At 31.5% G+C, this 27,130-nt stretch overlaps 2 protein-coding genes across 5 annotated transcripts; both read right to left on the bottom strand.

Moving 5' to 3' along the window:
- Positions 1–1,296: 1,296 nt before the first annotated feature.
- On the bottom strand, positions 1,297–9,742 carry LOC111041748 (zinc finger FYVE domain-containing protein 9). 3 transcript variants are annotated; one of them, XM_022326145.1, is made up of 18 exons: positions 9,542–9,742; positions 9,353–9,482; positions 9,211–9,272; positions 7,739–9,149; positions 7,522–7,670; positions 7,366–7,465; positions 7,128–7,286; positions 5,662–5,814; positions 4,112–4,309; positions 3,880–4,044; positions 3,643–3,802; positions 3,203–3,353; positions 2,980–3,084; positions 2,746–2,902; positions 2,458–2,683; positions 2,269–2,389; positions 1,894–2,055; positions 1,297–1,820 (listed from the first exon to the last, which is right to left on the bottom strand). In XM_022326145.1, exons 2-18 carry the CDS (start codon positions 9,408–9,410, stop codon positions 1,665–1,667), a joined length of 3,693 nt encoding a protein of 1,230 aa, XP_022181837.1. In that variant the 5' UTR covers positions 9,411–9,482; positions 9,542–9,742; the 3' UTR covers positions 1,297–1,664. The 3 variants fall into 3 exon arrangements, with proteins under 3 accessions (XP_022181837.1, XP_022181836.1, XP_022181838.1); XM_022326144.1 differs by having other exon boundaries at positions 9,353–9,742; XM_022326146.1 differs by having other exon boundaries at positions 9,211–9,297; positions 9,353–9,741.
- A 7,979-nt stretch (positions 9,743–17,721) lies between these two features.
- Positions 17,722–24,052, bottom strand: LOC111041762. 2 transcript variants are annotated; one of them, XM_022326166.1, is made up of 4 exons: positions 23,342–24,052; positions 22,821–22,884; positions 21,671–21,814; positions 17,722–18,156 (listed from the first exon to the last, which is right to left on the bottom strand). In XM_022326166.1, exons 2-4 carry the CDS (start codon positions 22,864–22,866, stop codon positions 18,011–18,013), a joined length of 336 nt encoding a protein of 111 aa, XP_022181858.1. In that variant the 5' UTR covers positions 22,867–22,884; positions 23,342–24,052; the 3' UTR covers positions 17,722–18,010. The 2 variants fall into 2 exon arrangements, with proteins under 2 accessions (XP_022181858.1, XP_022181857.1); XM_022326165.1 differs by having other exon boundaries at positions 22,821–24,051.
- Positions 24,053–27,130: the final 3,078 nt, after the last annotated feature.

The following is a 27,130-nucleotide window of genomic DNA, read 5'->3' as shown; positions in this document are numbered from 1 at the left end:
CGGACTACAATTATAGTAGTTACTGGTTATACTGAACTGGTCAACTGAACGTCTGAACATGAGACGTTGGCCAACATGCCACCAGGCCACCAGGCCGCTTTGTGTTCGCGAGAGAGGTGTAGTAGTCGTACATGAGCTAATTTGGCGCTATCTATATTTCAGTGATAAACTATTACCAAATGCATTCACTACAATACGTTTGAGAAAATGCCTGTCGTAAGCCACCACCAGCTGTCCTGTCACCCAAATAGTCCAATGACGTTAAAATTCTGTGAGAACCGTAGTGCAAGAATTCTTCATTGGCCAATAATACAACTCTATAATGGCTCTACAGCCTATGCCTCGTGAATCCTGAGTGCTAATCATAGATAAAAGGTTAAATTATAATAATTAAATATATATTATATTTTATATAATTAAATATATTTAAAGTCCTAATCCCAAAATGGTTAATTATCGAATCGTATCAAATCCTTCACGCAATCCAAAGACCTGACCTATTCTCTTCATTATAGTCACTAAATTATAGTCATTACCGTTGAAAAGACTCCAAAGACATTAACTACTGCTACTCCTGCACAGAGTACTCCACTACTCACTTATTTTGATCATATTATGAAAAATTGAAAATTATGATATAACATATAATACTATATTAGTCTATTCTATAATCAATAGTCTTCACTCTTCATGACTTAAGTATACTGCCATTAAAGACATTTGCAACTTATTGTTACATAGACACATAATAGATATTTGATTTTTTTCAACACCTAAATTATTATTACTTTCCCATACTCCGATTGTTTGGATACATAGGAATCCAATTTTTGACAAATAATTAGGTAGGTATATGTAGATCTAAACTTAAAATACAACTCATTGACTTCTAGTTTAGAACTCGATTAATGTATCTAATCACATGTATAGAAATGCCCTGAAAAATATTCTGCTTTGGAATAAGGAGTAAAACAAAAAGATGTACGAGGTTTTTTCAAAATTGTTATTTTCTAACAACTAAAAATTATGTAAAAAAATATTTTCAAAAACAGTAATGGTTTTGAAATAATGAGTGTTCTACAATAAAATAATCACCCAGTAGTATGAATAGTTTATATAAGATATCTACCTAAAGGACAATTATTATATTAAGATACATTATAACGTTATATGCGTATAATACATAATTATTGATATATTTTGTTTGAGTAATCTATTAAAATGCAGGAGTAATATAAAAATTTTAAACTCTAATAATTAAATAAATTTTGATAACAATTAGTATAACATTCTTAGTTAAATATTCGTATTTATAGTATAATATGAATTTATAATGATAATTGATAACATAACATGATTTAGATACACATCACAACAAAATAAGGAAACTACAAGAAATTCTTTTGACATCTGCAGTGTTAATAAAATGCATTATTTTATCAACATTGTATGAAATAAAATTCAAAAAGTAATTTATTACTTTGTTCCAGAATTTCTTGAAGTCCACATAAAAAAAAAATATATATATATAAATATAATTAGGTATCGGGACATTTGGTAAACAAAATATAGTCAACACAATATTAAATAAATTTAAATTTAACCAAAAATAGTACACATTTAAAAGGGTAAAATATGGTCACACTGTGGAATAAATAATCTACCTAGTGTTCCATTACTCTGAACACCAGTTCCAATATTACTGATGACTGCTGGGCTTTAACTGCTATGGCATTCACCACTGGAACAAGATGTTCGTCCAAACTTTGCATATATAAAGGAGGCAGTTTACTTTGTCCACTTCCAGCTTCATATCCTACCTGTATTATTTGGCAATGATAAAAATTTAAAAACGATTAAAATAAAAAACAAATATTTACAACATTTATTTACCGAATCAGGATTGATGACAATTCGTAAGGCCAGTGGAGTCAATGAAGCTGCAGATAATAAATCTAAAAGTGGAACTAAAGCAGTACATGTCGCCTTGGATATGGATTCAGCTGTCCTACTAGTGTCCAAAGGTTCATCAACACGATCAGACGTTTCTTCACACTATATTAAAATAAAATAAACTTATTTGGTAACTATAATATTATTATTAATTCAATGGTAAGGATTAAGGTGAATATTCTAGATATAGTATCCTATAAGTTGAGGAAACATTAAAAGTGATATATGAAACACTTTCCAAATTCTTTGATCAATTCTAGAAGTTTTAAGGTAACTAAAGGTATTAATAATCATAAATCATATTAAGTAACATACTTGTATAACAAACACTTCAGTCCATCGAATAAAACGTCTTTTTCCTGAATAATCAACACCGTTATGTACTCTAATTGAGTATACACCATCTAATGGTCTGCCATCAATACAACTCTTAACTCTAAACAATAAATAAAATATTTTGCTGATACTATAATGAATAAATAAATTAAATTTATCATTCCTCACCCAATGTTGAAATTAACATCGTCTTCTGTCCAGTGGAATATTACTGTTTGCTCATCATTGGTTCCACAATTTAGTTCAAAGTCTTTCATTAGACGAAGAGCATCACGTAATAATGCCATCTTTTGTGATGACATTTCAACCATGACACCGTCTTCTACTATGCGCCATCTGGTACTAACCTCATCTTCTAAATCACCATTCAATGCAATAAAACTGGCACCAGTTACTATATAAACCATCATTTAGATTAATTATCACAATTAATGTCGTATAAATGAATTCCATTACTTTGTCTAGGTTTATTGTGGATATTAATTGCTTGAGTATTGTAGTTTCCATCATCTTTAGTTGATTGAACACATACTAGATGAGAATCAGCAACTGCACTGAAGTTAGCACCAAATGCTAAAAGACCACGATTTGACGCCAATACCAATCTTGAAACCTAAAATTTAACATATACAAGTTAAAATAAATAACAGTAAAATTTAATACTTAAATAAACTTGTATAATATATTTACTTGATCATATCTATTCCGTGGTAATAGCACCATAATTTGTTTTTCATCCATGTGTATATAACAGCCTTTAACAGTTGGTAAACCATAAGAATATTGTCTAAAATCCTTTAAAAAGTATATTTTTATTTATTAATATTTACTTAACATATAATTTGTTTTGACTTTTTAAAAAAATTTTAACAAATTCTTAGAAGCTTTGTTTAAATGAAAAACAATAACTTACTACTAATAGCTTAATGACTGTTTGACCGATTTCTGTATATAAAGAAGGCCGATTTCTAATAGACACTAACATACATGGATAATAACGATATTCTGCTCCTAGTCGTAACATTAAACGAATAGGAAACATTTTGGCCCAAGGAGTTTCATACCTAAAATAAAATAATAAAAGGTTTTAGAATTTAAAACCCAGAGTTACCTCAATGATTAAATCTCGCTTCATAACTACATCATCTGTCATGTCCTGTGCTTATTATTGTATTCTGATTGGCTGTTGTAATAATTGTATTATTACATTGCCCATAATCTGCCAGGAAATTTACAGTTAGGCAGAGCTCAACTTTTGAAAATAACACGACAGACAACATCATAGATGTGAACCTGACTTTATACTCAATTTAATTTCAAATTGATAAGATATTAGGAATTAAAATAACTTACTGATGAACAAGCAATGCAAATAAATAAGGGGGTGATGGCAGGCGTAATTTTTGCATACACTGGTATGTTTGTCTTACGAATAAAAATCCACCATGGTTATTGGAATCCAATAATGTAGTATTAACAGGAGCAGTAAAGGACATATCACTAACTGTTACACCTAAAATAATAAAATTATTATATAGTATCCGGCAATAGCTTAAATAATAATAGTCTTGTGAAAATAATAATATAAACCTGTTGAAGCGTTTTTATATAAATTGTTTACGAAGAGAAATAAATCACGAGGTGGATGTTTTTCATTGGGAAGTGTTTCCAATAAAATTACCACCTCATCTTGACCAACACAAGCAAGGCCTTCAGTACTCAAACACCATGTTTCACGTTTAACACAACAGTCCACTGTTCGAAATAAATATGTGCCATAATATTATATTAAATACATATTATTAAATAATAGTATACTTACAAAAAACTCTCCTGACATAAAGAAATAAATTAGGATTGACAGCAAACATTGTTTCTGGATCATTTAATGCTATTGGACGTTCAGTGTCATCAAATATCAATTCACCCTGATCTCTTTTAGCTGCTGGTGGCAAACCAATATTTGGTATGTAACTTTGCGTTTGAGAATTAAGTGGCCTTCTGTTAGCAGCAATAACACCTAAAAATAAAAATAAATAGTAATAAATAATTATTTTTATTTTATTGACAAAAACATTTAAAGTTGCTATTCGATCACATCATTTTCTGTGACGTAATTCAATAATAATAAGGTTATTGGTGGTTTAGAGCAAGGACCTCCAACCTATGATCTGCAGGTTAGTTCTGGGCCACCAAACTAATTGATGGTTTACTCAAAATAATTTGAATGTATCTTCAATTTCATTACCTCTAGTCTATCCCTATTTAAAAAAATTTGGCCCGTGATTCTAAACATATTTGGCAGTGGTTTTACTGCACAGAAGGCATACATATTATTGGCTCGGTAAGGATGACAAACATGTGTTGCCTGACCACCACTGGACAAAAACCGGTTGCCACAAAGATTACTTCTTAACATGAATAGAGTATATTTATGTTTTTTTTAGATAGAAATACAAACCAATATTTGACATCACATATTGATTACTTAAGGATTTAATATTTAAATATTTAATCAATATTGACGTTTATTATATTGTAGTTTTATGGTAAATTCTTATATATAAATATATATATATATTAAAAGCATTTTTTGTTGAATTTGGAACTTACGTTGTATACTGTTAATATGTTTAACTTAAATGGAATCATAAGACTCCATGACACAAATTTATTAAAAATCTTCTCCATCATGTTGAACATTCACATATTTACTAATTATTGTATTTATGCTAAGTAATATTTGAAAATGTAAATTTACTTGTCTATTTATTTTAACAGCGATTTAAATTGATACATAATTTAAAGAGAATGTCATACTCGGATGTGTTGCTTTAACCTAACATGGCAAAAAAATTATCGGATCCTTACTACAATTTGTGTATAGTTAATATTAGTGCAATTATACCTATTATACAATTTGTAGAGAAGAACATAAACAGTGCTCCTCAAGTAAGGTCTTTTTTAAATATTTTTATTTAAAAAAAAAGTTATATAAATTAATTTAGTGTTCTCCAGAACAAATTTGATAATAAGTAATTTTGTTCTAATGTAAACCATAAATTAAATGTAATAAGAATCAGATAAGTATATTTGCGATGTTACACATATGTAAGACAAAGAACAAATGTCAATACGACTTCCTTTCAAGCCAATTATTATCTCAGTCAATTTTGGTGTTTTCACATTTTTGTTTTTTAATTTCATACTTTGAAGCAAAATTATTCTGAAAATATGTACAAACATTAAATATTGAATCAATGGTTAATTATTCATAATAATTTAACATTCTAATTACTAGAATAATACACCAGTTTCAATTTGTTTTATCATTAAAGTGATGACTATCGGGTATAATTTAATAAGACTTACTGTTTATAGTAGGACTTAGCTTCTTTAATGAACGTGAAAGTCTTCTTGTTGGTATAATTCTTTCAGATGATCCATCTAAATCTGCTAAATCACCTCCAGGTCTGATACCATCACTAAACATAACCTGTTTAGGAACATCTGACTTAACTCGTCCTTAAATCAATAAAATCATTGATAATCAATAAGTTAGACTGACTAAATTTAAAATGTCTACTTATGGTATTTTTAAATAATCTGACAATACTTGTGTTTTAACTTATTCATAATATAAGTAATGTGGTGTATTAATAGTATTATTATTGTTGTAATAGTTCAGAATATGAATACATTTTTTAATTTTTAAAACAATTGGTTATAATTAGGGCCTGAATTTATGTGCATTTGCATGTTATTTCTAAACTGTCCAAAAAATAGCTAGGTAAGCTACAAGTTTGAATTATAGTCAATAGATCCGTAATAGAAAGTTTTATTTCGCATATCTATGGACTGCATATTTCTATATTTTATGATTTTTTATTGCATACATGAGGTTTTTAAATGTATAATTTGTAATATTTTGCTTATTTTAATTAATGTAAAGTATTTATAGTTATATTAATTGTCCATGTAATTTGACAAAGTAGTTTTTTTCATCTTATCTTAGACTTATCGGGGCAAGTATTAATCTGTTATTGAGTAGGTTTTCGTAAATCATTAATTAGTCATGTTTGTCGTGATCTGAGTGCGAGTTATTTATTTTTATTTGACTTAATTTATATATATTTAAATACTAATTTTTCAGATTGAAATTGCAATGTGTCAAAATAACTACAAAAAATATTTTATAAAAAATAAATAAAAAAAATTAATATAATTTTATGTAAACATAAAAAATAATGAAAATTATTTCATATTTTTTTTAAGCTTTTGAATTTATTTTTAGTATATGTTTTATTTTATAGGGTTTATTTCTACAAAATAAGAGCATACATTTATATTTTATAGTGCATATTTCTGAGGTTTTTAGAGAATATAAATCTTGGCCCGGGTTATAATATAAAAAACATTTAACTCATACATTTTTTTTAGAAATGCAGAAATTTAAATGAAAAGGAAGGTAGAAGAAGAATGTTACACAACACAAATAACAATAAAATATGCTTTCCAAGCAATAGATATTAGATACCTTTCCTTAGATTACCTTGTTGAAAATTGTGAAATTAGAAATTAAAAAAAACATTATTTTAAATTATATTTATGTTGTCAATTAATGACTGCTTAACTATTTAGTTATCTCTACAGATTACTAAATCAATTTTCCTATCTATATAATTTGAACATTAAATAACATTGTAAAAATAACAATTAAATAATCGTATTTAATCATTAATAAATGACTATAATAGATAGTGGATATGAATGAATAAACTAGTAAATCAAAACATTTATGTAAAATGAAATGTTGAATTATGCATAATGTAATATACCTTCTCTTTTAAGTACGCTCACAGGAACTAAAACTGATGGCACAGGCTGATTTTTTGAATCAGTTACTTGTTGTAATGGTGGAACTGTTGAACAATATTCCATGGGGTTATTTGGGTTTGGATGTTTAATTGTAGCTACTTTTTGTTCCACTTGAGATGCTGTAATAAATTTGGAATGTTTTAAATTAAATGTTATCATAAATAAGATCATTATTCATTAATGTTTAGAATATTTTACCTCTAGCGAGTGTATTATAACACTGCTGACAAACTCGTCCTTCATTATTATTCATGTAAGATAGGCGAGCTCGTAAATTACAACATTTTGAACATAGAACCTAAAAAAAACCATTGTTGAATATATTCTAAAACTATCAAAGGTTATCCAATTTACTTCACCGCAAGCTCTACAGTGATGCCTGCGTTTAACAACAGTAAATTTCAATTGACATCTCATGCAACTTTTTGCTGCTTCATCTGGTACCCAATATGGTTGTAGTTTACCAAGTCGACGTTCAATTAATGATAGTGCACAGTCAGAATCTAAAATACAATATTTAAATGTTAAATAAAGATTTATTTAGACTTAACAATAAAGCAATTTAATTTACCTGTGCTTAAGGTTGATGGTAGTTCAATTTCACAATTTGTCGATCCATTTAAGTCAAGCGTACTGGGTCTTTGTAAATGGTTTTCTTCCACATTTTCTATAGTATCACCAATCACTTCAGATGGAAGGGAACAAGTACTCTGAGAATCTAAAGAGTCAGTGACAGTGTTAACACTTACTTGATTGTCATCTTTTAATAATATTGTTTCAGTTGATTCTATACTACACAATGAATCTGTAGGTTCTTTTTCTGGTGGATAAACATATTCAACTTGTGTTTCTGATAAAAGTACTTGGTCTTCTATTATAACTTCAATATTAGAGTTTTTTTCTAGCAATTCTTCATCTATCTGTTGGTTAAATGTCTGGATTGTTTCATCTTGTTGAAATTCTATTTCTAAACTTGAATCAGGAACAATGGGTAAATCTGGAATGTCATTGTGCTCATCTATATCTTTTTGAGATTTGTCTTTTTTAACTTCACATTCGACTTCAACACCTACAATTATTTCCAACTCATTTTCTAATTGTTCAACAGTTGTACTTTCCTCAAAACTGACATCTACCTTTGATGAATCCTCAAGTATTTCTTCTAGTATTATTTTTTCTTCTTCAGAAAGCAGTAATTGTTCATTTATATCTTCCTGAGGTTCATCACAGTTATTGTTTGAAAATAAATCATTGGAAGTTTCAGATGAAATTGTATCTTTTGTTTCTGATATGCTATCATCACAAATCAGTGGCTTTTCAGCAATTAATTCGTCAGAAAATTCAGAGCGGGGCGATAGGATATCAGTTGAACTGCTACAGTTGTAATTTACTGATAATAAGTCATCTCGTTCTTCATATTCTTGAAGACACTTATAAAGTTCTACATCTGAAAAATCGGCGTTCGTGCTATCTATATCACAAATCTCCGACGTGTTTAAGGACTGTAGTTCACTAGATATTGTACAATCATCTTTAGATGAATCAGGTGAGGTAATCAGTACAGGACAAGATGCAACATCTGGTAGCCTTTGGATATTATCGATTGAATAGTTTTTATCACTTTCTTTAACTGAATCGTACGATTCTAATAAGTCTGGACGAAAGTCTTTTAACATTTCTCGACCTTCATAAGAATCAGGAGGTATATTTAAATTAAATGGTTTGTATTGGTATTCATCGACTACATCTATTATACTCTTAACTGCTTTTTTATTTGAAGGCAAATCGATGTCCAATAGTGGTGTAATTTCTTCTGGATCAATAGTCTCAACAAATCCATTTTGTAATAAATCAGACTTAACAGATGTAGTAGCTGTAGGTTCTATACCAAAATCAGCATCGGCCAAGTTTATAGGCTCAAATGCAGGACGACGATAACTTGATGCTGGTAACATTTTCCCAGTAATGGCGGGAGCTTGTGGCTAAAATATTTTATTATAAATCAATGTTCAAAATAATTACTCAAAAGAACTAAAAAATTACCTGTGTTGCTGGTACAATATTAGACCGTCCATTTAAAATCGATGCTTGAAGTTGTTCTCTTTCTATATTAAAATAATAAATATTACACTGTATGATTATGATTGTAGGAATAATGAAAATCAAGGTATCAATGTTAACTTACCCTCGTTGAACTCGAATTCGTCTAGTACTTTGTCTAAATCTACAGTAAATTTTTCCATTATGCTGCAGTTGTCCGTGGCAAACGGTTAGATGAAAACGTTTATCCCATCATTGGTTTGAATTTACATTGTCTGTTGAAAACATTAGAATTTCGTAGTTAAAATAAGTTAGTACAATTTTGCATACCAACCATCTACTCTATAAAAACCACCACAAAACCAAACAAAAAATTTAGTACTTGAAATCTTTTGTATTTCTACCTATGATATTTAAATTACGTCATACAGAATACAAAATGTGGGACCAATAAATAATAACAACAATTATACACATTTTATTCATACATTTTTAACACAAATCGCTAACATCGAAGTTTCTTTATCAAACATAAATGATATAATATCTACTGATAAGTGATAACAGGTAATTATCTCAATAAGTTTATGACACGGTTGAAGCGTTATTATTGTTTTATGGTTGTAGAAGATTCAAGATTGTAGATAGAATGGATCTGATAATGCGACCGCGACGTTAGGTACGTAATACAACAGTACAACACGGCTTTAGATCTAAAGCCGTGCTATACAAGCATAGACTATAGACATAGTACTATACTACTATAGTTGTAGAATAATTATTGTTCTGTTATCTGTATGCCACAATTGTAACATGTTTGATATATATAGTTATAGTCAATAGTCAATATTCAAATACTCAATTGTTATTTGTTCCCATGCAATTTTACTGTCTATTATTAACTAGCTCTAGACTCTAGTTCTTAGTTGTCATGTTTGGTTTGGTTTAAACAGTTGGTTTCTCGTAGCATATCTGTATTATTGGATCAAATCGGAACTTATGGTAATAAGTAGATAATTCTCACTCTCAGAATAATCCAGAAACATCACATCAAAATAAATAGGGAAATTGAAAAACTGAAAAACCGTACAACATATATAGGTACAATAAATTGTACTCAAAACCAGTTTTTGATCAAACCGATGTTGTTTTTTAATTAAAACTCAAAAATAAATAACTTAAGAGCCTTGAAATTTTCACCAAATATTCATTGATATCGGATTTGAATATTTATTCATCTCATTTTTCAAAATATTTATTGAGATATTTAGGTACAGTATTACATATTTGGGAACAATTCTAGTTTAGCAATCTATCGACTATTTTGATTTTTTTTTTTTATAATGTGTGTTTTTGCATGCGCTTTATAAGAATGTAAAAAAAGGTCAGACAAACTTATCGTTTTAAAGTTATCCGTGAAAAACTTCAAAAAGTCCGGTTTTTTCGTAACACGTAGTCTTTTTACAAAAATACGCATAATTTATTATTTAAAATTTTTTTTTTAAAATTTTTTGGTTTTCAACGCTCAATACATTGGTAAAATCAAAACTGACCTATCATACAAATTTTTGAAGTTTTTGCACTTACATGAATAATGTACCAGACTCGATTCAATCCTTTGGAATCGCCAATAATATGTCTTTTTCACGTTTTTCTGTCCACAAGAAAACAACGACTCGTTTCTCGTTCAACACCGCCAAACACCCATTTCGTATTTTACTTAAATGAAATCATTTATAATGTTATCATATATTATATGTACATTATACTAATTAGACTAGAAGTTAATTTTATTATTAAATAAATAATTTAGTTATTATATTTATATGAAACTTTAGATCAAAATCAATTTTAATAATGTTATCTCTAAATTAAATACAACGCATGATATTTTTGTAGATTTAATTGTATATTATTTATAATTAAACAGAAGAAAATATCTAATAGGTAATGTAATATATATAAAAAAAAAAGTTTTATAAAATTTCATTAAGGCATTTTAGCAAAATATAATAAAAATTAACTATAAGTTGTTTCTTAAAATATAAGTTTGAATTATAAAGTTAAAACATTATGATTAATACATTAAATCAAATTTAAATTATTTCAAAACAATTTTTTTGGGGGCTTTTGCGTTGGCAAAGTCTGTTATTATTTTATCAATATTAAGTTCGGCGATACGTTTACTTTCAATATTCAAAATACTTATATTTTTTAGTCGATCTTGACCAGAAGAATTCCGAAGATAATTTTTTATTAATTTAAGCTTTGAAAAGCTACGTTCTGCAGACGCGACTGTTATCGGTAAAGTTAAAAATAAAAGATATGCTGATAATACATCTGGGTAACTTATAGACAAATCCATTTCAATAATATGTACACATAGATCTTTAATAGATTTTAGATTTTGAGATGAAATGTTTGTTTTTAGACATGTAATTTTTCGCTTCAAGTCTGAAGTAACATCATCTTTATAAAATTGAATGAAATCATAAGTAGATTTAATTAGAGAAGACTGTTCATGGCTCAAAAGTGATTTCGGGCTTAAAAATGTGAAACGGTCAGAAACACATTTCATTCCATTAAATCGTTCTTTGAGTTTAAATATTATACAATCCACGACAATATGAATATAAGATAAAAACAAAATAGAAAACAATGTAATACCGAAACACCGAATATAAATAGCCATTATCGTTTGTTGAACTTCCATGTAACGGACTAGGTATGTACTGATGTCTGATAATAATGATTATGATCGATCATCGATACCTGTATGGCTGTATACAATCGATCTGCTAATAGACATTGTAAAATGCTTAAAAATAGTAACTACTATTATCATAGAACAATAATACTATTATTTTACTATTATTATTTAGCACTGTATTGACGTATTGCATACTATTTATACTTTATTTAATAATTATGCCTAGAATCAATTTAATTGTTAAGCAAGTATATAAAATCTAAAAATATTCGTAGAACGATAGAGCAAAAAAAATATTGAAATAGACGATTTTCATTTTTGGTTTTTGGTTTTAGAGGCCCCTTAGAGTTGGAGGCCCGTGTGCGTTGCACACTCTGCACACTCAGTAGTTGCGGCACTGCGCGTGTATCGGCACTCATCGCTACGCTCCGAGGCGCCGTCACTCCTCTCTGCAAATCGAAAATATCCCTCGACTTGCTATGCAAAACCACCTCAAGTAGGTTACATGGGCAAAAGAAATGTGGATATGTGAAAATTTAAAGTAAATATTTTATTTTTCTTGCGCAGTGATTACGCGTGTATCGGTAGTCGTCTTTACGCTCCGAGACGTAACCTTTTTCACAAATAATTTCAAAACGAAATTTGTCCGACCTTTTTTTTTACATTCTTATAAAACATGCAAAAACATGCAATTGCTAAACTAGAATTATGTCCATATTTGATATTTACTACTTTTTTCGATTCATGAATGATAAATTGATAACATTTGTCATTTTTGTTTTTCAGTAAAAAAATCTTGAAAATGAATTTACAAGGTTCTTCATAAATAATTTCGATAATTGCTTATGCTTATAAATTGCTGAAAAAGTGTCAAAATATTTAAAAATTGTATGGTGTGTTGTAAATGCAATACAAATATTCGTTAAAAATGTCATGCACCTATCTACAGTTGTTTTTTTTAAAGTTTCAAGAAAAAATAAATCGATTTGGAAACATCGGGTTTGTCTAAAAATCTCTGTTTTTCATTATTTTTTTTAATGTTCATAAATGTATAAAGTAATCATAATGACAGTGACCAATTTTACATGAATTCTTCCATATCACTAAAAAAAATAAAATCTGTACTAAAAAATGGCTCAGGCAGCATCCTATTCAGCACGCACACACATACATATATATATATGTCTATGCATAAGTCTTAATATGTTCCTTTACTTGTAGTTTACACTCACAACACAACACTCTTACAGAACTCACTTAAATAGTTTAATGTCATCATGTTAAATTGGCAACTGCCTATATTAATTACCTTAAACACGACCGACTGCAGCCCCAGTACATGTCCTATTTTTTGATCAAATTCTCACGCCTCGTAGAGTGTGATCCGATTTCAAAATTATTCCTTTTCTCATATACACTCTTTACATGATATACCATAGAATATGCTTTTGAACTAGACCAATTTGCAAGCTTATGTATTTTTTTTATTGTTTAAACCTGCCCTGTAACAACTAAAGTCATCTTCCTCAAAAAAAAAAATTATGAAATCATAACACTGACATGAGGCATGAGAGTTTTTTCTGTAAAGCGTGTTTCGAGCAAAATATCACTCTTTTTGTATTTGCCATTTGGTTTATATACACATGTAAGTACCCGTTGAACACTTATACAAATACAATCACAATAATATTATAATTTACAACAAACACAAATGTCAAAAAATGATTCAATTAAATTGCATATTTCTTAAATATTTCCCTTCATTAAATACACATGTACATTGTACAAGCCCTTTAATATATATATATATATATATATACATATGTAATGAATATTGAATAAACATATATTTTGTAAGTGTTATATTATGAGTTGTCACAGTAACTACCTTTTTAAATAAAAAAACTTTGTAAAAAGAACTATTGCACAGTATCTAGTCACTAGCCCCTACAATAATATTATATACTTTTTACAGTCATATGGTTCATCGTTAGTCGTACATTATATTATAATTGTAGATTATTAGACGCTATGACTAATTGTCTAAACGTCTCGCAATGTTAATTTTAGTATAATATAATCAATTTAAATATTTTTGGACAAATCTAAATTGGTAATCACTGTAATATAAGGTACTGATTATCTATACATTATACTAATAAATAATAATGCTATAATAATTTTATCAAAAATAAATAAACTGTAAATTTGTATATAAGAATTGGTAGTCGACACTAAACTCTATGACGATAATTATAGTCGTTGACGCGATGTGTGGGGTGGTGGTATGGGATTCAGCTAGAATCATTCACGGTCTGGCATTAAAACCTAACAATACGCGTTAACATACGGATGAGTCACCAACTTGTACCCGTTTTTAACAAAAGTGAATGTTTTTTCTATCAAAATCGGTTTTTAATTACACTCAATTTTACCAAATAAGATATTGACCACTATAGTATGTTTGTTTATGAAATTGACCACGTTTCCACCAAAACGATTGATTTAATTTAGAATAACTAACTGGCCCATAGGCGAAAATCGTAGGGGGCTTAGCCCCATAAATATGAGCGGCAGACAGCGTCACCCGTTTCGCCCAGATACCCATTTCTACCAAAGCTATTTTAGTCGTTTTCATAATAAGCTGACAATGATTTTTAAATAATATAATATATATTATATTATTATAAATTATTTTTTAAAAAAGCATTACAAGATTTACACTATATTATTTTTTACTACAATTTTCGTAAAGTGATAGCAAAAGTTTAAATACATTCTCAACTATACATGTATACAATAATTATTGTCTTCTAAAAACTATTTTTTGAAAAATCATTAAAAGCAATCGCTAACGGAATTTGTGCTGATTAAAAATCAGCAAGCACGCCGCGTAAATACTGGCCTATCCGGATCGGAATTCGTAGGTATTATCGCCGAGTTAACGCGCGACAATTTTCGTACGCGTATACGTCTACACCGTCCACTAACTTTCGGCGAGCTTCGCTGCATCTCAGGCGTTTTGGACGCGTAACAAATGTGACCAACCCGCAACCTAAACAATGGACCCCCAATCTGGGAAGTTATCAGTATTGACCTCATGGGTCCATACCCACATTCCGGTAAAGAAAAATCATACATACTGGTAGCTACTGACAGTTTTAGTAGGTGTACCGAGGCTTACCCCCTAGGAACAGCAACCTCTAAAACAATAATCGAAACACTAGAACACAAGTTTTTCTGATGTTTCGGTTATCCCGCGTCTGTCTCAGTGATAACGGCCCCCAGTTCGTGTCAAACGAAATTAAAAATGCGTTAGAACGCTGGGAACACAGGGTTGGACAACTCCGATTTACCATCCGAGGGCCAACCCAGGCAAACGCCGTAATCAGGATTTAAAAAAAGGTTTACACGCACAACTGGTAGACGGCAAACATAAATCTTGGGACTCAAAACTATACTCAATTCTATTTTCGGTACGGAACAGGTGTAACGAACTGTCAGGCTACCCGCCCGCGGTCCTAGTTCTCGGAAGAAAATAATGCAAAAGAACCGGGGACTGGTCACTGTCAAAATCAACACCAGTACATATCGGGAAATCACAGGAAAAGAGGGTAGGGCGGGAAAAACAAATTTTAGGAAAAAAGATAGTAGAGCTAAAACGTCAAGTTCGGCCATGGCGACATAGTAGTTTACTACAAAGCACACCACCTATCTAAAGCACATAAGGATTTCCACGCCGGATTCGCACCAAAATGGTGGGGACCGGTGCGACTGGCAAAACAGGTTGGAAAGGGAGTTTTCCTCTCTGACCAGCAACCGGCACGGAAAATACATGTGTCATGTCTAAAACACGCACCCACAGGTCATCAATAAATTAAGGTTTTACTGTACTAATCCGCATTTACAGACATGAACCAGGCCGACAAAGGGCAACGCGTGGCGGACCTCATCAACCAGCTGGGGCTGGTGTCCGGGGACCAGGACGAGCCGCGCACGGCCGCCCAGGTCAACAGGATGTCCATCTACCACCTGCTACAGGATCCGGCGAGGGCTGCCATATACCACCGGGGCTTGGTAGATAGGACAGCGGACATCCAGCGGAAGCTGCAGCCACCGGCAGCCGCAACCCAACATCGGACGCAACCTGGGCCATCACACCCAAAACGGTCACGACCACCACTCCGCTCACCGGTGAGACCGCCGCGACCACATCTAGCAGCCAAATAGGTGAGTGCACCCAACCCCCCGACGCCCAGGGAGTCTGAACCGGTACCAGGGTCGTCGGAAGCGGCCCCCATACCAGTGGTGAAGACGAGGACGGAGGCACAGCTGGCGAGGAACAAGATAAAGTTCCAACAGCTGAAGGAGAAGAGGAAGGCCAGGGGGCGCATGGTAAGCCAACAACACCGGCTAGCCAAGAACCCTGAGTCAACTTCGGAATCGGAGGCCGCCAGCTAACCACCGGCCGAATCTACACCACCGGCGGCGATGGAGGGGGACATGCTGGCGACCGAGGGCGAAAAGCCCAAGGAGCCAGCACCAACCACCGACCCGTTGGCACTCGCCGAGGACACGTGGCTGGCCGCGCCAGGTCTATCGCTGGAGGGGCTGCCGGAGATGGAGTACGAAAAACCGTTCTTCACACCGGTTGGGTCCCCAAATCGACTATAAGAGATCACGGGTAAGGCAAGCTTACCTCAAGCGAAAGCAAGAGGTAGTGCAAGCCATATTAGTATATTACCCGTAGCGAGGTACCGACATCGATACAACTGTACCCCGTGTGGTGGTTTGGCGGGGGAGTATGACACGGTCGCAACGGCAGCCAGTACAAACTACAAATTACAGGCACCGCAGCGACCGGTCCACGCTCTTACCAACCACTACCACGGGTGACGACAACGCGATTCTGTCAACTCACCTGCCGCACAGCAAAAGGCACAAGGTGGGTACGGGAAGATAAGTCGCTCTGGACAACTGGACAAGTACCGGCCGGTGGGGATCGTCTCGCTCTCGTAAGCATATCGTTACACAAACAGGACCACAAAAAAACCTGCCGATCGCCGTACTTTTCACGACATCCCTTATACGTATATCAATATTATATTTTATTTTATGTGACAAATATACGTCGTTACCGTGCATACTAACAAGGCATCATTTGTTTTTTATTCCGAGTGCCACCCACCGCTTCCGGTACTCCAGACCTCAAGGCCGGATCACCGCGACCACCATCACCGCCGTAGACGCGTCAAAATATATAAAGTTCAAAATATTTATAATAAATAATTGAAATGAAATACAAGTATATAGGTAGGTACGATAAGTTTAATATTATAAATAAATTAAATGTTCATCGTATATTTAATCAATGATAGTACCTCGTTTCTAGAACTTAGTGTGACTAGTGTGAGTTGGTAGGTACTAGCCACTAGATAGCCTGAAAACAGCAATTGAATAAAAATGTAATAATTTATATCTTATTAATCATGTTGATGGCATTTATTTCTAAAAATTAAAAAAATTAAATTAATATTTTAGCTAAGATGTATTAGGTATTTATAATTTATATGTTATTTTACTAGGTACCTATATTCTAAACACAATATTTTTGTTTTTTTTTTTTTAGATTTGAATCCATTTTTGTCTGGATCAAGCAGTAGTTACTGCATACAAAGGAAAGTATACTGACTATTTTATTTTATAAAACATTATAAATCAATCGAATGTAATAAATAATAATAGTTTTTACTATAGTACATTAATAAATAAATTTAGAACGAGTACCCATCATGCTTATAAGCAGTATATCAGACATAAAGGTAATATTATAGTTGCATATTTAGTGATGACATATTAACATACACTAAATACACTTAAACACTAAATATATTATAAGTATGAGTGTGAACAGAGCCTGGTTTACAGATTTTGAGGCTAGGGATTATGATACAAAAGAGATCTCACTAAAAGTCATAAATATTATCATAAAAAAATCAGAAACCTACCTGAGTATTATTGATTATTTTTATTTTATTTATTTGTACACTACATTAGTTTTAAATTCACAATCCTAAACATAATATATATTTTTTAGATACAGTGATTCACAGTGACATCAAAATCTCTAAAATTGGGGCCACAGTGAATGTGAAGAATTATTGGTGGTACACGATCATTGTTTATTCTTGGTGTTGCAGAAATATCAGCGTTTCTTTCTGTTTTGGATTCCTCTCGATCTGGGAAAAAATATAATCATATTATTCAAATAAGCATAGGTACTGTTAAATATTAATAATCATTAATCAATGATAATATTAATTAATATTTAATACTAAAGAATATGAACCATCAAAAGAACCCACGATGGCGGATGTGTATTATGTATAATATATTTACAATGATAATAGGTATAGATTAAAAAGTTCTCAAATTTCTGATGGTTTTATGAAGATTTTTTATTTTGGATGGTGAGTTAATATTGCACAGTTACACTTAAGTGAACGTCGTTGTACCCGCATGTACATAGCAAATTTTTGTTCATCGATTTCAACTTATAGTGTGCTGTCCCCTGTTAGTTTTGATTGGTTTGTACGATATTTTAATTCTTAAGTGAGTAATGAGTATGTAAAATATTAATATTTGTATATGTACCCAAGTCAACGGTATCACACGCGTCATTTTTGTGTTTGTGTGTGTAAATATGTGTCATTAGGGAGGGGAGGGGTAAATGGGTTGAGTCTGCGATTCAGAGGTCTTCAAATTTACATTCCACAATTTCTTCATCTCTTCGAATCTCAAGTCTCAACAATACATATATAACATAATATTATATTTAAGTACACAAATTTACAACCCACCAGATCCACCGAATTGTCGACAAAATAGCCTCGCCGTTTGAGACCAAAAACTTCTGCCCAGGAGTATTCTTAGACGTATCACAAGCGTTCGACAGTGTCTGGCACACCGGTTTACTCTTTAAGCTAAAAATGTTCCTCCCGACTCCACAACAGCATACCAAAACCTCCAAATTCATCTTGACAATATTTCACAATGGTCCACCAAATGGAGAATAAAAATCAATACAGACAAGTCCTTTCACATTCCTTTTACTTTAAGAAAAGCTGTTCTTCCTACAATCTATTTTCAAAACAATCCAATCCAAACCACAACTCAAACCAAATACTTAGGTCTAATTTTAGACAAGCGTCTAACTTGGGGCCCACACCTCAAAACTAAAAGAAAGACTCTCAACACCAGACTTCATCTATTACGACCTATCCTCAAGTTCAAACTCTCTATTGACAACAAATTACTATTATACAAATCAATGCTAAAACCCATCTGGGCATACGGCATACAAATTTGGGGATGTGTCAAGCCTTCCCAAATACGGACCATACAAGCCTTCCAGTCTATTTCCCTTCGCCTAATAACATCCGCGCCATGGTACGTCTCAAACCTCTCACTTCACAAGGATCTTAAAATTGAAACAGTTTCCAAAACAGCCAAAAACTACTACAAAAAGTTACACACCAAAACAGCTAACCACACAAATACATTGATTTTCAACTTGGCCAGTGAATTTATGCCAAATAACCCCCCACGTCGCTTAAAAAGACACTGGTGTCGTGATCTCCTAAATCCCGAACTGCACTAAAGGAAAAAAAAAAATAAAAAATAAAAATAAAACTTTCTCCCCCAAGTTAGTGGGTATCCACACTGGTGGACCTCCCTCCTCACGCCATTCATGTTACCTACCTTTTCTTGTTATCTTATTTACTTATTGTATGTATAAATTACAGATTGTAAATACTCTATTTATCTAATAAAAAAAAAAAAAGTACACAAAAACCACCAATTTTAAACATATCACAACTTAAAGTGTCATTATTTTTAGGTACTAATACTCAAGGTCAGCCGGTAAAATATAACCATAATACCTAACCAAAAGCAATATAATTTAATAGTTAATATTTTAATTAAAATAATGTATAAGTTTATAATATACTAGCTGATCCCGTGCACTTTGTTGCATGTTAAAAATGCCAACTCTAGATGAGACTTCATGGTGATAATGCGAGCAGTATAGTATGCCTACCTGCTGTGGATTGCAGACCCCGCTTGATGAGTATTTTATATGAATTTGTATTAGCATTTTTATTTTGATTGCGGACACACCGATGATTAGCTATAAGTGCAACTCAGCCACCTTGGTAGGCAATGTGCGAAAATTCAATTTTATGCATGCTTATACCTGATCTGCCCGATGAACCACTGCAGGCAACCAATAAACCAAAAAAAATAACCATTTCTACTAAATATATTTATACTTCTCCTATGACCAATAGCAACCGTATATAATCAAATATTTCCTTCGTAAATCTTAAAATCCTTGGTAAAACCTATCTGGTCCGATTGTGAATCTAAACCATCCAGGGCGTCACCCAAAGGCGTACACAAAATTCATTCAAATCGGTTCAGCCGTTTATACTATTTTAATTGACTGTTGTTTAAATTTCTTATAATTTTATTGTAGAAACTTAAATTAGTTTATAAATTAAACACATATCATCGAATAATAATAGCTCGGTTAAAATACAACTATTGTGTGTTCGTCAGGGACGGATTGGGCCATAGGGAAATCGGGAAATCCCCGATGGGCCGCGTACTAAGTAAATAGCGTAAAAGTAGACTTAAATATAACCTAATAAATATTACCGTTGATTTTAAATTATTCATTCTATAATCAATGATATTAGTGATATTACGTAATAACAGTCTATAATATTATAACGTAAAGCGTTATAAATTGTAATAATATAATGTCTACAACCGAACTGAATAATAATATTAATTATCAATAAGAAATATTAGAAATAACAATAACTATACAAAAAATCAACCTCCGTGGACAGTAAAATAATTGGTTATTCGAGTTGTCGTCGATCAGATCGGCCGGCGGGTTGCGGGTAATGACGACGGCTTTGAATGATGCAAGTCGTTAAATAAGAATATTTTTATTTTTTATTTATAAATTATATTATTTATATAAAATATCAATCGTCATTCAAAACCTCAGCACTTATCAGCACTCGGCAGTCAGCAGTTCACAATTTGGTTAATTTTACAATTTAATTACTAAGTGCTTAACTAGGAATATTTGATAAAATATTTTATATTACAATAGTAACTAATAGTTGTGAATTATAAAATAAAATGGAAATGGATGGATCAGACTGCAATAAAAAAGGAGGAGTTGAAAAAATTCGATAAAAAAAACTACTTTTAGAAGCAAAGGCTTCTAAGAGCCTTACATCGTTTTTTTATTTCATTTTTAGCACACAAATATGTACTTACTCTACCATCAACCCAAATATCATATGAAAGATCTTTTTCTTTCTTGAAAAACATTAAGTCAAGACTTTGTAGTCAACTTTCGGATTCAAAACTAGAAGAATTCATGTTAATGGCTATGGAAAAACAGAAATTAACACTATTAGATTCAGATAAAATTATAGAAGAATTGCAAAAAGAGAGTTCTCTTTTAAAAAAAAGGAAAAGTGATTTTCATTTATAAATTACATCTGATAACAACTAGGTATCTTATATCTGCCTATACAAACCTCACTAAACCCCCCCCCCCCAATCACCCAACAAATAGTGGGCCGGTAAAATGGTATATTCCCGGGCTGGTCCGAAGTTCAAATCCGTCCCTGGTGCTCGTTCATGGATTTATTATAATATAATTACCAATATCACGTCTTTGTCGGAACCATCGTCTTACGTAGTGATGACTGTTACCTTTCTTTAGCTGCCTCGATAAATTTAATATTGTGCTATACGGAGGCCTTTGTGTAACTGAATATACAGCTTCCAACACCAAGTAATCATTATCTGCGAAAAGGAGAAACTCGTCAATATGTTTACCTACATTAAACATTTTATACACAATTAATTTATATTTTTTTTTTTTTTTTTTTATTAGCTTTTTGTAAATACAATTATAGCTCAATTAATTTATATTATAAGCTATATCTGTGTGTTGTATCAGTGTGATACACGGAAGTTCATAAAGGTGGTACCCACGAGAACAAAATCTCGCTTTATGATAAAAATTGGAATTATTATTAACATTAAATATTGGCGTTGTCAACACAAGCTCAACAGTTTCTAATCCCGTTTGTGTCGACGTATCTGTGAGTAAAATTATTTTTCCAATTATAATACTCAAAAAATAAATATATAAATAAAATATTGGATGTAGAAAATCATTTAATACTTTAAGTTTGATAACATAGATCCCCGTTTGACGTTCTCGTTCATTGAATACAACTCTAATCGTCTCTTTAAAGTATTAAACCATACTATGAAAAATAATAATGGTACATATTTCATTTTATACCTTTATGTTTAAACTAAATATTTATATTTTAATAATTAGTTAGTTCCTATTAAAAGGCTCGATACACTTAAAATTACTCTTATATTTATATATTTTTGACCATGGAAAAAAAAGGTTATTAGCCCTAGTAGTAGTATGTGAACATTTTCAATAAGAGAAGGTAGGACTAGGATATGTAATTAGGTTGACAACCACTGGGCGTTGTATTACATACGAATGACCGTATCCACATGCAACGTCATCATTTTGAACCATAGTCATGGGTATGGGGAGGTTTATTACACTCTAAAATCAACAGTTATATACTATACGTCTATACACTTTGTTCAGCCAGAGCACGCACCTATTTTACGCACACTTCAACCAACCAACCCCCCCCCCCTCCGCTCGGTACTCCGAAGAACCGATTTTGGTCTATCTGCCATGCGTTTTCTCGCTAAACAGAGTTTATGTTTCATTTAATTTTTGATGCAGCATTCAATAAAAATAAAAACATACCTTCGTCTGAAGAGTTAGATGGGTTGGCATAGATGTTGTTCATCATGTTTTGGTCTTTTCGAAACTGAAAAAAAAACAAAATATTATTCAAAATAAACACGATTATAATTATATGAGTCATTGTAATGACAGACATTTATATCAAACACTCGGATGCAACCGTGATTTGCACAAATACAAGTGTTATTAAAATAATTATTTTTCTTACAACAAATTTTTTTAACATTTATTTGAATATAATATACAATCTGTATTATTAGTTACAATGAGCATGCGAGCGCAGAACAGAAACAAAAATAATAAACATGATCTGAAATCTTGAGGAGAGTAGCTGCTTAGCAGTACCTAACAATCAGATTTTATGCTGCAAATAAAATTAAAAAATGAGTAATTTCACACCTTCGTAAAATGCACTGCAATCGTTCGAAAGACGTTTGTATTTTTTTGTACTTCGGGGTAGATTGTAATATTGTATATAATAATCTTAACCTTGGATGATTCAATCATAAAAAAGAGCTTACTTCTATCGGTCTAATATTTTTCTAGAGTATGTGTAAACTTTTTATTTTGGATATATTTTGAACGAATGAAGGTACTTGCTGTTAAAAACCAAAAACGTCTGTCACGTAGAATGAGCACTGGCGGAATGAACGTACAGGCTATGAAAATGGGCTGCTGGATACCTGTAGAAATACAACTGATAGGATAGTTCCGGGGATAAATTGTTTTTTAACCATCTTCGGTCTCTGTACATTCCTACAACAATAAAATATATCAACAAATGACTTACCAAAAATCGGTAACACATTATAGCACTATATAGCCCGCACCATCTATTGTAAACTGTATCCTGAATTCCTAAAATACGTCCTAAACTGTTACAATATGGCTAGGGACAATAATATTAGAATCATGTAGATCGATATCTTTAGGGTCGGAGACTCGTGACCACCCGCTGAGACGAGCAATGTACCAATAAATTCTTCAATACTTGTCTTGTGCCTACCCTGCACATGTTATTTTATTACGTTAGGATCCAGGTACTTGGATGTTTGAAACTCAACTCAAAAACAACATCAGTAATTGTTAAAAAAAAATTAAAAGATGCTTCAATTTTTGTTATTTTGTACCATTTGAGAAAAAAAACAAAAATGGGTACAACAAAATATGAAAAGACCACAAAAAGGGCTGTTTCAGATTAATTTTTTTAACTTCGAGGGCATACTACCGCATGGTAATTACTACGTTTGATGTGAATTTAAATTAAATATGTTATATATTTATATACATATTATAATATGTATAACATGTTATCTTACGATTTTGTTCTGAACATATGTTTACTCCATCACGATCATGAAGTATAAATTTATTTATACCTAATTATATGAAGTTATTATAATTAGTTGTAAAATATGTAAAATCAATTATTATTCAATTTTACTCCTTCAAAAAACTTGGAAATTAATCAAAGGTTTCTAGTAAGTTGTAAGTGGAAATTAAATGAGCGTTTGAATTTAGAATTTTAATAAAATTTGTAAATATCACGAAAATATGCAAATTGTTTTAAGTTAGAAATTCATAAAAAAATGTTTTTAATATAAGATTTAATACGTAATACAAAATTACTTCTAAGTGTATCTTCGTTTATCAAACAATCTAACGTCGACTGGAAAGTCAAATTAAATTTTTATGAGCGTTTGAAGTTCAAATTTTTACATTAGATTATCACTCGATTTCCCAGGGATCGATTTTCTTATTAATTGTAATTCAAAAACAAATAACAGTTGTTACATACAATTTGCAGTATATATTTTATCACTTTCTATACTTGATAAAATGTTCAGAATATGTTTTCTCGTTTTAGAATGTTTACGGATATTTTCAATTCTCAATTATTTGAGTTACTTACAAGGCTCCTCGTACATTGTTAAAATATCAGGTTAAAAAATTTAAATACAGAGATAACAATTTTTTAATAAGNGAAATTTTGTCAAATTTTATCAATTTGAAAATGCATGCATTTTTTCGTGGTCTAAGCTAGATTAGTCACTTTTTAAAGCAAAGAATTAAAGTATCAACGGCGAGGAACGATACAACCAAGCCGCCTGAGACACCAGGGGCCCAAAAAGGAGGACCGTCACTCACTGGCGCACTACACCCGCCGTCACCGCCACATCACCGTCCCGCTCGTATCCTCCCCCGGCCACTTGCTTGAGTTGTACCGTTCCCGATTCTGTTTCCACCGAGTAGTAGCCACTTGTTTAAGTCACGCCACCGGTGGACAGCTCCGTCCCCAGATATTATAAATACCATTTAATAAAATATCCCCCTCATTGTATATAGGATTCAGAAAGCATACGGTTTGATCGATTACGGAGCTCTCACCCCATCGGCTCATTGTGGTAAGCCCAACCGACGCACCCGTGATCCTCACTGTCCCTATTTATTTAAAAGAATTAATTTAAGTAAAATATGAGACAAAGCGCAATAGGGAAAACTACGTGTTACTATTCTTAAGACGCCGGTCCGCCGTGACCTTGCCGTCTCACACGGAGAACTCCTGATTATGAAAGAAAAACTACCGAACCAATATAGCGGGGCGCAATTCGTATACACCATTTTTACGGGACTCAACAAAAGTGCCCTGTCTAGACACCTTAAATACAGCAGAGCTTTACCCACTTTTTATGTACCTATTAAAGTTATTATAATATAAAATTCAAAATACATAATAATTGTTTATGTATATGTATATATATTATTAATTAAAACAAAGTACTTATGTAACCTGATTATGATTTTTTTTTAAATGAATATATTTATAATAATAATATGGTAGATGGTCAATACCTTAATGCAACAGATAGCTGTTTTCAGATGGACGGACTATACTCAAAATAGAGTCTTTTCTTAAATATGGTCCGGTAAATATAATAGCTTATCAAATAATGAACTAAGTATATGAACTAAATAATAATTTTAGTGGTCCAGATAATGTATTCTTTTTTTGAAAAAAATTTCATTGTAGCCCAATATAGTCGAACGACAATACTTTACTCGATGAGATATACAAAATAAAAACAACAAATTAATAAATTTAATTGAGTTAATTTTTAATAATTTCAAAAGTATTCTTTGCGTTTTACTGATTTTCAATCAATATACATATACCTGTTTGTGAGTATCAACTCTATGTTGACATAAATTACTCATGAAAAAGTAATTTACTATAAGTAAAGTTGGTATATCTACTATGTGTCAAAAAAATTTCTGTAACTATTAAGTATCTATTTTACAACCAAAATATAAAAGTAAGCTACGAATATTAAACCAGTAAGTCATTTAATTTAAACCATCTAAAATCATATTTAAGAGTGAGTTGGTAAAAATTATATGTATTAGTAATATCATAAACCTATAAAGATAACCTACTGATAACAAAGAGATCCGAGGTCCAAGGTTTTTAAAAAAATATAGCATACACTTTGGGTCCCAACAGATGTACAGCTAGGTATTGATTATAATCTCTTTCTAACGCTGCATACCAGCTGCGTCCCAAATAAAAACTAAAAAGGTATAATACTAATTGCGTCAAAAGCTTTTCTTGCGCACGTCCGAATAACGTTCTGGTCAACTAATAGTTACAAACTTATATTAATTACGTTTATTAAACACGAAACGCTCATTTAAACAACTGTATAATATAAATCATCGCATCAAATAAAAATCAATTTTTAAAACAGGACAGATTTAAATTAAACAAATTAGATAGGAGATAGCAGATTCCAATTTATAAAACAGTTATCTTTTAAATTTTTACTAATACCATAATATTTTTTTATTTAACATTTTTTCATGTATAACCATTTCACAATTACAAAACACATGAATAATAATAATACAACACGCAATATAATATTTTTAACATATACCTTCAGTAGTAGTAATTATTGCTATAGAGTATAGACAGTCCTAGATCTGGGTAAAAATAGGATGAGAAATATAATTTAATTTTTATCATTTATGTGACACAATTCATATGCAGCCTTCCTTGAGAACGTCTGAATTAGCTGCATACGGATTGCGTCCCACGGCAATATGGATTACTCGACCCAATTACTCAGCTATTGGTCACCAATAGCCAACACTGTCAGATAGGGCCTTTTTAGCCATTAGATTATGTTTATCGTTTGTATAAGTAAAAAAATGTGATAATATTATGTTTCAATGAATTCATTGTTGACCGTAGCAAACGGCTTTGCTAATGGTGCGAAATAATTTGGTAGCCCCCCTCTACAACAATGCTA

The sequence above is a fragment of the Myzus persicae genome, unplaced genomic scaffold (assembly GCF_001856785.1).
Source record: "Myzus persicae strain clone G006 unplaced genomic scaffold, MPER_G0061.0, whole genome shotgun sequence".
NCBI lineage: Eukaryota > Metazoa > Arthropoda > Insecta > Hemiptera > Aphididae > Myzus > Myzus persicae.
The sequence above is the reverse complement of the archived record's forward strand: the minus strand, read 5'-3'. Positions and strand labels throughout refer to the sequence as shown.